At 39.1% G+C, this 14997-nt stretch overlaps 1 protein-coding gene across 2 annotated transcripts in view; it reads right to left on the reverse strand.

Moving 5' to 3' along the window:
• The window catches only part of LOC133160678 (follistatin-related protein 5-like), a 67397-nt gene extending 53472 nt beyond the window's left edge, over nt 1-13925 (reverse strand). For both annotated transcript variants that reach the window (XM_061288587.1, XM_061288579.1), the window contains exons 1-2: nt 13711-13925; nt 5014-5152 (exon numbers count right to left, since the gene is read on the reverse strand). In XM_061288587.1, coding sequence (XP_061144571.1) covers nt 5014-5142 — 129 coding nt within the window. In that variant the 5' untranslated portion in view covers nt 5143-5152; nt 13711-13925. The remainder of the gene's footprint in view (nt 1-5013; nt 5153-13710) is intronic.
• Between the last annotated feature and the right edge of the window lie 1072 nt (nt 13926-14997).

Consider the following 14997-nt stretch of genomic DNA (forward strand, 5'->3'; position numbering starts at 1 on the left):
ATCCACTGAAATTACAATGGGATTCATTTAAAAAATGATTGGCTTTGATTATGAAACAATTCTGTCAAATTACGAGATAATACATTTTAGGCTACTCTAATTACGATACAATATCCTTTTGATGACGCCAAAATATTTTACTGCAATGAGATACAATTCACTGCAATCGCGATATGAAAAAAATTGCCTCGATTACAATGGGATGTATCGTTCGCTCCATTTACGATACAATTTAAAATTCGATTCACTCTAACTACGACACAATTCACTGCAGATACAACATGATTCAATCCAAGACTGACACAATTCTCTCTTGATACAATTAACTCCAATTAGCATATGATATGATTCCCTCCAATTACAATGAGATAAAATACAATTTACTTCAATTCTAAAACAATAAAATTCATTCAATTACAATACAAGGCAATTTGCTCCAAATACGATACGGTATGACTCGCTTAATAATACAATTCACTCCAATGATGATATCATGTGATTCACCCCAATTATGATTTGGCAGTCCCTATGATTCACTCCAACTGTACAAGCAATGTTTTTCTTATATATTTTTTTATTTAATTTAAAGCTCTACACGCTATTTTTAAGGGCAATGAGTGCCGATGACTTGGGGGTCATAGTTTGTGGCATCCATCCATTTTCCTTATTACTTTACCTCACGGGGGTCGCGGGCGTGCTGGAGCCTATCCCAGCAGTCATCGGTTAGTCGGCGGGGGACACCCTGAACTGGTTGCCAGCCAATCGCAGGGCACACAGAGACAAACAATCATCCACACTCGTACTCGCACCAACGGGCAATTTGGGGTGCTCAATCAGCGTACCATGCATGTTTTTGGGAAGTGGGAATGGGAGGAAACCAGAGTTCCCGGAGAAAACCCACGCAGGCACGGGGAGAACATGCAAACTCCACACACGGAGGACTGGAGGTGGAATTGAACCCGCAACCTCTGAACTGTGAGGCGGACATAGTACTAACGCAGTATCCCAGTTTGTGGCATATTTACACTTAAATGTATTCATTTAAATTCATTTATTAATATGTTCAATCGTAAACAGATTTTAGCGGGTACAACAAAATAGTAGTTGTCTCAGAAGTTGATTAAATGGGAATGTTCTTGCAAGAGTAAATTAAAAATCCAAGTTTTTGATGACAAATGTTGGATAGTTACTTGCAGTGAAGGGTGAAATGAATACCTCTCTATTTTCATTTTAGTGGGCTAAAACAGCTGAGCACAGCAGTGGCCACCTGTGACTGCATCTTATTCCTGCCTCCTCGCTTGCAGTGTTGAGCAGCTGACATTTAGCAAAGATCCACAGGTGGAGGCGACATTAGCCCAAGCCTTATTTGCATAGGATACCCACACACACAATTCACACTCATTTTGTTTGAGTGATTTTCCTCGGGGCTCCTGGGGGCAGTGAAGCAGCTCGCCTCCCACCTGTAGGGGGCACCATTCAGCCAAACCCCTGGGTGACCACCCACATCATCTCATAATGTCTGACTATCTCTTTGTAAACATTCCATTCCGAAGTGCTTTTTTAGATATACATATACTGTATATAAATCCCCAGTGTTTGGATTTTGACCAACCTGACACGTTTTGTCTGTAATAATTATCAAAGCACTTTAACAAGACCACCTAATGATTTTTACCAAATGTCTTTTTTCGTAGCTGTACCTTTTGTATGAAAATGGGTGGTTTCTAATTCTATTTCAGCTTTGTTTTTTTGGCCTCTTCATCACAATCCGCCTCTCCCTTGCGGACCTAAACACCCAACCCCAACCCCCCACTCTATTCCATCCCCACTCAATCCATGTTAATCTGGATTAGCTGCGTAGCCCGGCCAATGCACGGCCGGCAGTCTGCGGGATTTTGCGCGAGCACGTGGCTGGCCCTTTGACTCCATTTTGTTTGTGTTGACGTCATTGCATGGTGTATGAGAATACAACCAAACACCAGAATGAAAATGATTCATAGTGTTTTTGATGGAAACATTTTGGTAAAAGGACGGGAATTCACAAAAATAACAATCTAATCGAGTTCTCCACTGTTTATAAGTGTGCAGTCGCAGTGTGGATTCGATCTTTTTCAGAAAGTCTCACATTAAACTTCCGAACAGTGAAAAGTAATGACAAAGCAGCTCTGTCACAGTGGCACATTTTTCTTTTTGATTGATGAAGCATCCGGTGAGTGATGATACCGCTATTAAAGGAGATAAAGACGGATTTTTGTTGTTGTTGCTAGCTTTAGTGAGGACAATATATTTTTCTGCTACAAAGCTACATCTATCTGTATTTTTGAATGACAACTGTTGGGACAACATTCAAAAATCCACATCGATTAAATTTGCTGTTTTTAACCCTCTTGCAAAACAAAAAAAGTCTAATATTTGCCTTCAGAGAAATCGAATGACACAAGCTACTTCTATTTCCTTTGATTGATGTAGTATGAGTGATGGGACTGCTATTAAACAAGATACAAGCTCTTTTAATGTTGTAGCGAGCATCTTTAGCAAGCAAAAAATACCACAAAAAGGTCTGAAAAATCCATGTGGGTTTTGGGAAGCAAACTGTTTGGAAAAGGGCAAAATCTCTCAAAAATCTCAGTCTATTGATTTCTTTCTCTATTGATTTGAACTTTGGGTTTTTTTCTGTTTGATAAAGGTCGAAATCTGTCAAAAATTACAGTCTATTCATTTCTTTCTCTATTGATTTGGACTTTGGTTTTTTCTTTGCTGCTTTTTTTTGTATTTTTGCTCTTGCAGAGAAAGTCTAATATTCAGCTTCCGATTTCTGTCACTATGGAGAAAAATAATGATACAGCAATCCTGTCTGAGACACACCTTTGATTTATGTAGTATCCAATGAGCAACGGCACGGCTATTAAGTGAGATAAAAGCCGATATATGGTGTTTTTGCTGGTTCCTTTTGCAAGTGCAAGCTTGTGTACGCCTCATACCACAATGTTGGACAAATCCATGTGGTTTTTAAAAGCTGTTTGGAAAAGGGCACAAATCTGCTTTGGGGGTTTCAATCATTTTTAATGATGGCTGTGATGCTTTTTTTAATCATCTTGCTGAAAAAAGTCATTCTCTCCCTTGATTAATGTAACATCCAATTAATGATGCCACTGCTTAATTAAGGTATACAAACCTTTTTTATGCTGTTGCTTTTTATATATTCACATATAGAAAATCCACGTTACTTTTTTTAATTACCACTTATTGCAAAATAGCAGAAACTATTCTTTTGTTGACTGTATATGTGCTGTTTTTTTTTTTTGTATAACACATTTGAGAAATCGCCAGGGACTGTCAAAATGTGCATCAATCAGTGTCACAGCCCCTTACTATTACAGTGATATTTCCCCTCATTAGAAAATACATGATATGAAGTTTTCTGGACTGGAAAGGGTGACTGAAATGGATTCATATCATTTCCATTCATAATTTGAGGTACATGTCTTTTGAGATAGAATCGCAGTCGCTGAAAGACTTCTACTCGTATCTCAAGGCACCACAATATTTGAACATCAGAGATGCTGCCTTTGCAGTAAAAGTCCATTATCTTAGCTTCCGATTGATATTTGTGCTGAAAAAAACGAATGACTCGGCAGTCCTGTCCGAGCCGCACATTCATTCCTTTGATCGATTCGGTTTCCGATGACGGATGGCACTCCTATTCAGCGAGACAAAAGCAGAACATTCTTTTTCTGTTGTCGTGCGTTAACGCACAATAGCATCGCTTTGAATGCTTGCCTCAACTGCTGTCACGATGAATAAGTAACTGAGAAAGTCACTGATTTGTTGGAAGTGGCAGAAACGGATGAACATTTTGATCTTGTGTTGTCTTTCTTCCATGTTATCTTCGGACTCATAAAGAGTAGGCTTGTCAAAACTATGTGGGTTATTTTCTGTTATTCTAACGTCAACTCTGTAATACTGTATTAACCCTGTGATTATGCGGAGAAAAAAAACTAAAATCAAAGCAAGAATTAAGCTCTCAAATCAAGGCAAGATATTTCATGGTTGTTTTTTGTCTGACAAGAGCGTTCTTCTGATCTGGCAGCTTTTGCAGAATTCTTTTGCTTCAAGCAGTTGTTTGATTGAGATGTTATTATTGGTTCTGAATAGGTTGAAATACGAAATACAATATTTATACAAGTGTAGGTAATGTGCACTGGAGGGATTTTTTAGGCTTTTTGTTTTTAGAAGAGTTTTTCAGGTTTTACTGGCAGATACTTTTTTTTTTCTTTTTTGTCTTTCAAGTTGGAGCTTGCAGCGATATAAACACTTGTTACATATGTTAAACTGACAGTAGAATATTATTAAAATCATTTTGGGGGAAATCATCACTCTTTGGCCCCATCTTATGCATCTAATTTATTTGTCACTATTATTTCTTAACGTATTATGTTGTGAATAAAATATACCAATCAGAGATTCTAGTAGAGACGGCAGGAGTGACCAAGTCGTTTGCATTGCACACATCGTCGTTCATTAGGGCTCATGGGGAGGCACAGAAGCACTCAAGGGATAGGATGTTGGGATTTGAAACACAGCAACCACGTGCGCCCACGTGAGTGTTCCATTCGGTTCACCAGATAAAGACTCTCAAGTTTTAGTTGATTGTACATTTGAAAAAATATCAAACCGGTCATTTTTTGGTCTTTGGGCGTTTCGTTTGGCCGAAATGCCAGAGGGGGAGGAAAGAGTGGAGTGAAGCTAAATTTAAATCTTGCTAGCAACGTCATACTCCAGTACCGTACTCGTATTCCACTAATACATTTTCATTATTCTAGGTACGTAATTTTAACTTTGATCAAGTTAAGATCCACTGGTCCATGGCACGACGATTAGGTGTGATAACAACAAAAGGTTTTTTTCATTGCCAATTGCTATCACCACGACATAGAAATTGATAACACATCGCCGATCATTCAGACAGGAAATCCAGGCATCTAATGGTAACCATACGAGGTAAAACAATACCTTATGTCGGAATCTCAAGACAGGCCGATAGGGATGCAACCCCTGGTCATTGTTAGGCCTCCCGTCTGCGAAGAAGACTGCCAGCGCTGCCAGTAAAATGGCTGCTGACCACCATCCGACCGCCGCCATTGGTCTTGTCCTGTTGGGGAAGAACAAGCCCCAAAACATAATGAGCAACGTCACCCTTTTAAAACGAGGCTATCAAATATGGTCTCTGTGATTAGATCAATTACGAGGAAAAATAGACGCGTCGCCAGGAGTTGAATTTTGGGGGAAGACAACGAGACAACGGATTAAGACAATTACAGCAAGGCCTTTACGAGTTAATGAGGCTTAGATTCCACAGTCGAGAGCAAACATCTTTATTCATACGAGTAACTCAAAGAATTCACTTTCCGCCTGTCCTCAAAGAACCGCTCCATTAGTCATCGCGCTGAGGCAAAATAATGTTGCAAGTGTGAAACTAAAGTGTGTTAACGGTGGGGAACGAATATCAGGTCATATTGCTAATCAGTCAGACTCACGAGAGCTAATATTTTCTAACACTTGCGCATTTTTTGCCAACCTCTGCCCGCATCTTATAATGAAAACTTGAACGACTTAAGGCCACTCATCTGTCAAATAAGTAAACCTTTATACCAGATAATAAACCTCTAAGGAGGTGAGGCACATATTTTATATTCGAAAAATCAAATAGCATGCACCCCTAGAATGAAATAACAATGATTTTGTCCAAATTTACTCCAAAATAGACTTGAAATCTGATGATAAATGAAATTGATTACAGAAAGTTTGATATTGTCTTAATCATGCTCATTATAGGCTAAGAAGAGTTATTATTATTGCGACTTTTGCCAACTTTTTCTATCACCCTTGCCAAGACTAACAAAATTAAATTTCCATACGACATACTCATCTCAAGTTTCGATGAAAATTACATAAGCGCATGCACACGCGCATACACTCACATGCACACGCACACACACTTTTCACTGGTGTTAGCACTGCTAAGCTCTCCATCTCGTGCTTAGAAAAGCCAGATAGCATCTCCGCCCTCTCCTGTTCCTGCATGCCCGACGAATGGAAGTGACATGCTTGCTATGTGGCTGCTGATTAGCACAGAATTAAGGAAAAGAGCATGCTTCAAAAAAGGCAATTAAGAAACAACTAAAAAGGTAATAAATGATACAAGCAAACTTGCTGCTTTGGAGTCTTAAAACCTTCACAACACTAGTTATTAAGTTGCGTCTCCGTGGGGTGAGTGTTCAAGGTGCTGTGATAATCCGCTGGGAATAACCGTTTGAAATCCAACATGAAGCATTTTCAAATGTTTGCTGTCAGAAAAGAAAAAGAACAATGTTTTGCCTCCAATTGCTTCAAGACCACAACCTGGAACTTGATAAATGATGTTTAAAAAAAAAAGGACCATTTTCTAGTTGTAAGAATTAAAACAACAACAATTAAATGTTTGGTCATGAGTGATGTTGATCTCTTTCATTTTTATGCACAGTAATTAAGTTGAAATACAAATAATATTTAAATATGAATAAGTTCAAATCAAAATCATGTTTGAATATGAATAAATTTAAATAAAAATAATGTTTAACTAATAATACAGTTGATATAATATTCAAACACAGTTTATTGTAATTTTTGTGCTTTGATTTTGAAATACACAATAACAATATGTAGTAAAATACTAATTAGTTGTAATTCTCATTTTACACTTTTTTTCCAACTCATTTGCCTTCTTATCTTCAAACAACAGAACAATAATACAAAGTTTTCTGGGGAGGGCTTGCGGAAAAATGTTGTGAAAGTTCTCTGCTCGCCTGACCGACTTGCACCTTTATCAACCACCGGCCTCGTTCTATTTCCCGCCGTTGAGGTGCATCCCACCCCATCGGGAGTGGCGCATGCAGCTGCTTCTTCTCCGCCTCGCTGGAGCCGCAATAGCGGAGATAAAAGTGAGCCGGATTACTTTTTCTCCATCCATATCGTCTCCTGGCAGCGGGCCAATCAATCTCTTTGTGTTAAATTACTTATTAATGACGCCGCTCTTGGGCTGATATGCACACACACAGACACACAAACACACACACATTCACGAATAGTTTACTACAGTAGATCCGTTAAAGTTTGCCACAAAGGTAATACAATTTGGACTTCCAACATTTCTTGGCTTGTGCTATTTGTTTTTTCTTTCTCCTCAGAAGAAAGTTGCGGGTTAAATGTCATCAGATTTTTGTCATCTCTCTGCATCTGTGAGCTTTATATAACTCATTCCGAACTGCTTTGGTGACATTTTTTACAGACAAAATCAAGAAAATTCAAAGGATTCGCAGTTTAGTTCATTCTTCTGTCTAGTCGATGTGATTTTGTTAATTTGATAGCAAAGTATTTAGGACAAGTTCATCTGTGATGGATTCCTGGAAATAAACAAAATTGATTATAGTTAGCCTTGACTGATTCAACCCATTGGGTATTTTTGCGGGTCTATTCATGAAAGACATGCCGACCAAATATCATGTTGCTTTGTGAAATGGGCTTCAGAGGGTGAAGAATTCCAACGTGTGTTACCCAAAGTTGTAAACTGGCTGCCATCCATTGCACACACACAATAACAAAAAATCTTAGCAATTTTGGATTGTCCATCTATCTACTACACATGGTTCAAATTACTAATTGGACAAAATCTCTTGACTTTAAGAGCCTGGACATGGGAAAGCTGAGACCAAGATGGCCACATTAAACTGCTTGGTGGACTCCTTTTCTCACCTTTTGAGGTGTTGTTGAGACTTGTTTGTGGGTTTACTCATGATACACATGTCTACCAAATCTTGTCACACACAATGAAACTGGCCATGGTGGCTGAATTTCAAATTTGAAAAGACTTTCAGAATATGATAGGATCAGAACAAAAACGTTGATGCTTCATAATTTTTTGGTGTCCATCGGTCTAATATACGTGGTTCAACAATGTGGTAGCAATTGGAAAAAATATTTTGAAAGACACCTGGAAATAGCAAAAGAACACTAAATGATTTACTTCAAACCAAAAAATCCTGTCTGCTCAGTTATGGCTTTTTGAAACATTTTGTGGCTCTACTCATTAGACATGCCTATTAGATTTCATGTCCACATGTTAGGACAAAAACTGCCTCCCTATGTCGGTTTAACATATTGTCTGTACACAGAAATATTAAAATTTGGCAGCAATAAGACACATTTTGTCACGGCGGGTTTCTGTGAAGGATCGCTGAAAATGGTCAAAATGACACTAATATGACCATTTCAGGTCAGAATGGCTTCTTGAGACGTTTTTGTGCGTTTCCGTTTGACTGACATGCCTATTAAACGTGAGCGAAACTTGCTCCAGGGGCTTGAATTTTGAAAAAACTTCTGAGTGCTGCTACCCAGCCAATTTTTCTTTGCACAAAGCGGGCTCAGGCTCAAAAGAATCTTGTTCAAATTTGAAGGGATTAACTTAAAATGTCAGCATGAGATTAATTTGCAATAATATCCGATCCAAAATGCTACTGTCCTTTTTTCAGTGCAACCTATTTTCTTCTCTACTCCACAGAGTAGCATCTGTGTGACATTTTTTTTCCAATTAGAGTACAGGGGATGTTTCATTTGAATAAAATTGCCATCCAATGTTTATTTTTGGCCCATGCCAAAGAGTCGAGTGCGCTGATTCTTAAAGTGTGGGGCAATGCGGGCTACCTCTAGTGGTAAGCAAAAAGATCAATGAAATATAACTGAAACTTTTTTTTTTTTTTTTAATACAGTACAATGCATTTGTTAAGTACAGCTAAGTCATATTCAACTCGAGTGCAATATATTTGAAATGAATCTTTTAGAAATATATTTAGGACAATTTTGTACTGTTTTACATAAACTTGTATGTGTTATTTTTTAACATTTAAGTACAGACTTTTTTTCCCTGATATTGAAACTCCGCATAATGTTAGATTATTTTGATTATATTTGGTGATACTTTAAGTAAAGTAGTTTTAGGTAGCATTTTATGTAAAAAGTGAGAGCCACTGGTCTAGGTTCAGGCAAGTGTGGTCAAGGTTGGTCCTGGCAATGTTGTGACTGTCGATCTCACAAAAGTAAAACTCAAAAACATAACTATCAATTACTTGTACGTATTTGTTTGAACTTAATGAAATGTCTTATGGGCTGCTACACTTCATCTGACTTCTATCTCAAAAGAGACACCATACACAGGCTATTGTCCTGCTGAGAACAAGACCGCCCATCCACTTCCAAAGTCATCTGAGACTCATTAGTGCAGTGCTTATTGAGCGATGTGAACTCTCGTTACCCTGACCACATTCTCATTTACACTCACCATCTTCCTATGAAAACTCAATGATGACACAGATATTGTGTGCAAGGGAGGGAGACATGACCTCACTTGGACCACTGAAGCCTGTTGGATTAGGGGACGTATTATGGACATTTGACCCCTGTTGGGGACAACCGATACAGAAAATGGATGGACTTTTCTTGTCATAATAATAATAATAAATATATACATATATGTATAGATATGTATATCATAAAACAACAAAAGAGGGACAAACTAAAAACAACTTTCATTTTTCCCCTAGGTAATTCAACATATGTATAAAATGAGACAGCTGAGACATAGGAGAAAGTGGAAAACGCAGGAGCAAGAGACCCGGGGCAGTCGGGGGGGCGGTGCAGGTGGTCTCGTTCATCAAACCCACATATGCATGCAAGAACATATACCCCAGGTAGCTCAAAGCTATAGTACACGGGCTGATGATTCAAGATGTATTTTTCTCTGCGGTGTGTTAGCACAGCAATGCTCTGTGTGTGTTCAGTCCAAACATGGCACAAGGATGTTGTAAAGCCTGACAGTTCCTCAACATGCGCATAACAAATGAGGGTCAGTGATTTCCCTGGGGGTGTCAAAGGTGGTGCACCTCTTAAAAAGTCTGGAGCAGGTTGAAGAAATGACAAGTCAGTTGCCAAATATTTGCAGCCAATTTGCTATGGCGCAGAGAACTCTTCAGCCAATGTTGATCTTTTTCAGCCCTCTGAGGCCACCATACTTTAGTTTTGTTTGCAAGAATAGGTCAGCGTAGGCCTCATTACAAACCAAGTCTACAGCAACCAGGATGTGATCCATGAGGTCAAAGGTAGTGAAGCACGATACAGCAATACATTTTTCATACAGCGTCCGTATCGAATATCATTAAGCTGTGCAGGGGTTCCTTCTGGTCAGGTGGCTTAAATTCCTGGACAACAGCAATAGTGTGGGTCTGTTCCAAACCTCAGCCCACATTCATGTGTCATTTTTTTGTAGTTATTACCAAAACAAAAGATGTTGTTTACCGTCAGCCTGCAGTTTCAAGCTGTTCAACCGCTTTCTGAAAGATTTATTAGTCATGAGAGGAAATATGGTCCAACATTCTCCACGGAGCATTTTCTGCTTACTCTGCCGTGAAATGAAAATTGTATGGATGCGCCATAAAAAGTAAAAAATAAAAAATAAGGAAACAACAAGAATGTTCAATTTAAAAAGCTTTTAGGGTGACAATTGGATTACCAGACCCAGTGACCTAAAGCTACATAAAACACATAATGTGGTCGCGTCGTGAAAATGTCAACGTTTAAACTATGCAAGATGGCCCTCTTGAAATTGCTTCATTTCTTTGTCATTATCATAAATCACCACTGTGAGAGCATTACCGTCACCAAAAACTCAGATAGCACTTTCAGAATGTTCTGAAAATGTCCCTCAATATGGAATTGGGGGAGGAATGTCTGCTGTTTCATGGCTTAAGGCACACACAAAATTCTTAAGTCGGGCCCAAAAAGGACACAGGGAGTCAACTAATTGAGGGTCATTTTTCAACCAGGTGTACAAGACAGACTGTTAGTTTTGGTCATTGGATGTGGGTGGAGTATGGGGAAAATTTTGACATCTAACAAACTCTCTACTGACGTATCATAAAACAGATTAAAAAAAAAAAAAGCCGCCCCTCAAGTGAGTTTCACTTAGTAATAGGCAATTTGGTGAGCACATCTATCATGAGGAGACCAACAAAAAAAGTCTCAAGAGGCCATACACTGAAAGACACAAGAAGTTTGCCTTTTGGTTGAAAGCCACCATATTGGGCATTTTTTTCACATTTGTCGAGGTCTTTCAGGATAAATCTGTCCCAGTGATCAACCACATGTATGTGACGGATGCAAATTTGCAAAGATTTTGTCCAAACAGAGCATAGTGGCAAATTTTGATGACTCGCCATAAAACGTGAAACTCTAATAATTTGACTCTCCAAGCACCAAAGCCTGACCAAAAAAGAAACAATAACAGTTGAAATGGAAATGTATCACTGCAGGCAGCTTTAATTATACTTCCTCCACTTTTGGATTGGCAAACTCCACACATTTGCCTGCCCGTGCTGCCAGCATTGGCACGCGCGCTCATAAGGGAGGCAACGGTGCACTCATTACATCTGAAACGACTCCAGTGGTGCAACTTTGTACACTTTTTAATAGGCCCGCCGAGTTGTGTTTACACACTACTTGCTGGAAGAATTGTCCCTTCAGTCCTTTTACCTGGACGCTGAGCTCACCAGAAGATCATCAAACATCTTTAATTGGATAATTAACATGTAAATATTGTATTAATAGGACGGGATCGCTCAAAAGCAGAAACCTACGTTATTGCTGATTACTAAAGACATAAAATATAAACTTCCTTATAGTAGATTTGTTACTTACATTGCCAATGCCACAGAACAAAATATTCTGTGACTCTTGAAAGACTAGCCAAAATGCTCTAAATGTGAATAAACGGTTGTACATTTGCTTCTGGAGGCAAACAAAAAAGCAGAATGAAGTGTTGTGCTCTTTAGCATGTTTACCGTGCACTCATAACTAGCACTGCTCTCACTGTTATGTTTTTATATTGTATTTCCTGCTCACTCTTGTTTGGAGGATCAAACCCAGTCTGAGGCTTTTTGTCTTCAAACGAATTTCTGAAGCGTGGAACTCCGAGTGGATTGTTGGATTGTTATTGCCAAAAGCTTGTTTAATAGAGACGGCCGAACAAGGCCCATTTTCCATGTTGGGTGAACTCCTGCTCCATGTCAAGGCTCTTTTTTTGTTTTGGCAGATGTAAGATGGCTTAAAAGATGATGTTGGGTAGGTCACCAATTGCTATTCGCTGCTGCTCAAACATGCGCCATCAAATGCCAGATGTGTGTGGAAATGCAACAAGGGGGGTGATAAACTACTGTGCCAAATAGCGGACGCTAACTATACTAACTCTGTAACAATTCTCTCAAAGTTAATTACTAGAATCACTTGTGGAATTTGTTTCCCATATGTATATAGGCACCGTGTTAATAATTCATAATGTTATGATGGCAATAGTATTAGTTTTATGAACACTTAGACCTACCACACTACTGTACTGCATTGCGATTGACAGTGACTGCCTGTTTCACATGCTTTACAGTGAAAATAAAATATTTACATAACTCTGTTAAATGACAGGGTTCCAATTTTAGATACAGTATATACTGCGTACAAAACATATGGGAGTAAGCACATGCCTGCCTCCATTTAAAGTATCTCTAATTAACTCAGAATAAATTTGAGATAAACAATCTAATTGCTTTGCCTTTTTAACAGTTGTTTATAGCTTAATGCAATCAAACAATGCATAACACTTGTTTAAACACAAATGGTGCGGCAACACATGTAGGCAGATGATATATAAACTCTCAGGCATCATTTAAACCGTTTTGTCTGCCTGACTGTGTTACGCTGTCACCTGGTGTCTGAGTCGCACACTCGAGTCGGCACCACAATGATTTAATCATAATGCATTATTTAGTATTTAATTCTTTAAATTTCTAATTATGTTATGATTATATGTTTTTACAAAATATATTGGTAGAGCGTTCTTATCCTTAATTTTATTTTTTATTTTTTTTAAACACACAAAAAAATTATAAAGTTGATTTTTGGGTACCGAAACAGATTAATAACATCTTTATTCAATCCAATAGGAAAAGATGATTTGAGATCTGAATTTTTATGTTACAAGCATAGTCACGAACCAAATTAATCTTATATCTCCAGGCACCACTGTGTATATAGTTCATTATGACCCCAGTAGGACTCAGGGTTTATGTTGTCTATGAGAAGTTAATCTGATTTAAACCACACACACACACACACACACACACACACACACGCATGCACACACACACACACACACACACACACACACACACACACACGGACTTCAACTACCATCTGCTGCAATGATTAAAACACTCCCAGAGCGACATCATCAAAACAATCAAGTGACCCCTTAAAACACACTCATGCACATGTATGCGCACACGCACTGACACAAACACCCACAGAAGACATATTAATGCCCCCCCCCCCCAACAAGATAAAAACAAAAGTCTTAATTCCTGTGCGCCAAAACGGTGTCACTCAAGGATTATAGCCCCTACCCACCCCCACCATCACCATCACACACAGACACGTACAAAGTATTTGGTTGATAAATGAAGGCGTAGGTTCCACATATATCAGACGTGTCCGATTATTTGACACAGATATAACTCACTTCTGAAACTGCAAACTAGTAAAAAAACAAAACAAAAAAAAACCCCATGTCTTTACCTGTGTGTGTGTATCCACGCGTGGAGAATTTAAAAAAAATAATAATCCACACGCGCAAAATTCAAAAAGAAATGCAAGTGAGCACTTGCAACAATCCAACCGGTAATTCCCAGTAACAGTGCGGTGTAACGGAGATCCGTCCGTGTAGTGTAGTACTGGATGGACAGCTCCCAACGAGAAGCAGCACGGTTGTGTGATCTCACCTTGGCCGCGCACTGCTCGCGTGTGCCCCAGCAAATAGGGAGACGGCGAGCTCACCTCCGCTCGCGTGCACACCCCCACCGGCGGGTTTGCGCGGAGTCACGCGGGGAGAGGGAGGAAGGGAGGGATGAGGGGAACAGGAGCCAATCCGGAGTAGGCGACACAAGCGGATCAGGCAAACTGTCCTTGAGCAGGATGCTGCAAGAGAGAGAAATGAAACAGTTGGATTATTGGCTGAAAATAACATGGACAGGACTTGAAATCAATTAGATTGTAGCCACAAAATAAATGTGAAGTGCACGCAAAATAGTAAATTGTGTCTACAAATTGAGCCAGTGAGAATAAGAGTAGGCAGGCTCACACTAAAAATGTTAGCACAGGGGTATCGAACACTTTTATTGCGGGCCCCTTTGTAGTTACGGCTTCCCCCAGAGGGCTTTTATGACGGCGACACTAAATAAATGTTTAATTGTCTCGTATTGTTACATATACACAACGAAGTGATAATTAAATAATTGTTTGTCAATTATTGCTCCAATTACTGTAAAAAGGGTCACAAGAATATTGCAAAATCTCAATGTTAATATTTATTACACGTGCCAAATTAAAAATGTTGTCCAGATTCCAACAATGATCACGGAGGTTGACATGATTTGCTTTCAAAATAATGCTACAGTGGGCCAGATCTGGCTCCCGGGCCTTAAATTTGATAACTGTGATGTAGTGGAAAAATTCAATGCGATGAGAATAAAGTAAAAAAAAAAAAGGTCCTAAAATTCACCTATGAAGAAAACAAGTGGCTATTGTTGTATGCGCTTCGTCACAAATGAATGCAGCTGATGTAGGACAAACACGGAAGAGGAGGAACAGGAGAAGAAGCTCCCTTGACATTCCGTGCACGTGTGAAGAAGACGGCCCGGTGGCATCTGGGTTTATAAACCAACGGCAAGTACATGTCACACGTTGCCAATTCATCAAGTGAAGCATTAATGTACCGAATGCTAATTGGATGAGATGTTATGCAAAGTTGACGCTGACATTTAGTGTGTGCGTGTGTGTAGGTTCGTGCATGCATGCGTGCGTGTG

This window comes from Syngnathus typhle, linkage group LG1 (assembly GCF_033458585.1).
Source record: "Syngnathus typhle isolate RoL2023-S1 ecotype Sweden linkage group LG1, RoL_Styp_1.0, whole genome shotgun sequence".
Taxonomy (NCBI): domain Eukaryota; kingdom Metazoa; phylum Chordata; class Actinopteri; order Syngnathiformes; family Syngnathidae; genus Syngnathus; species Syngnathus typhle.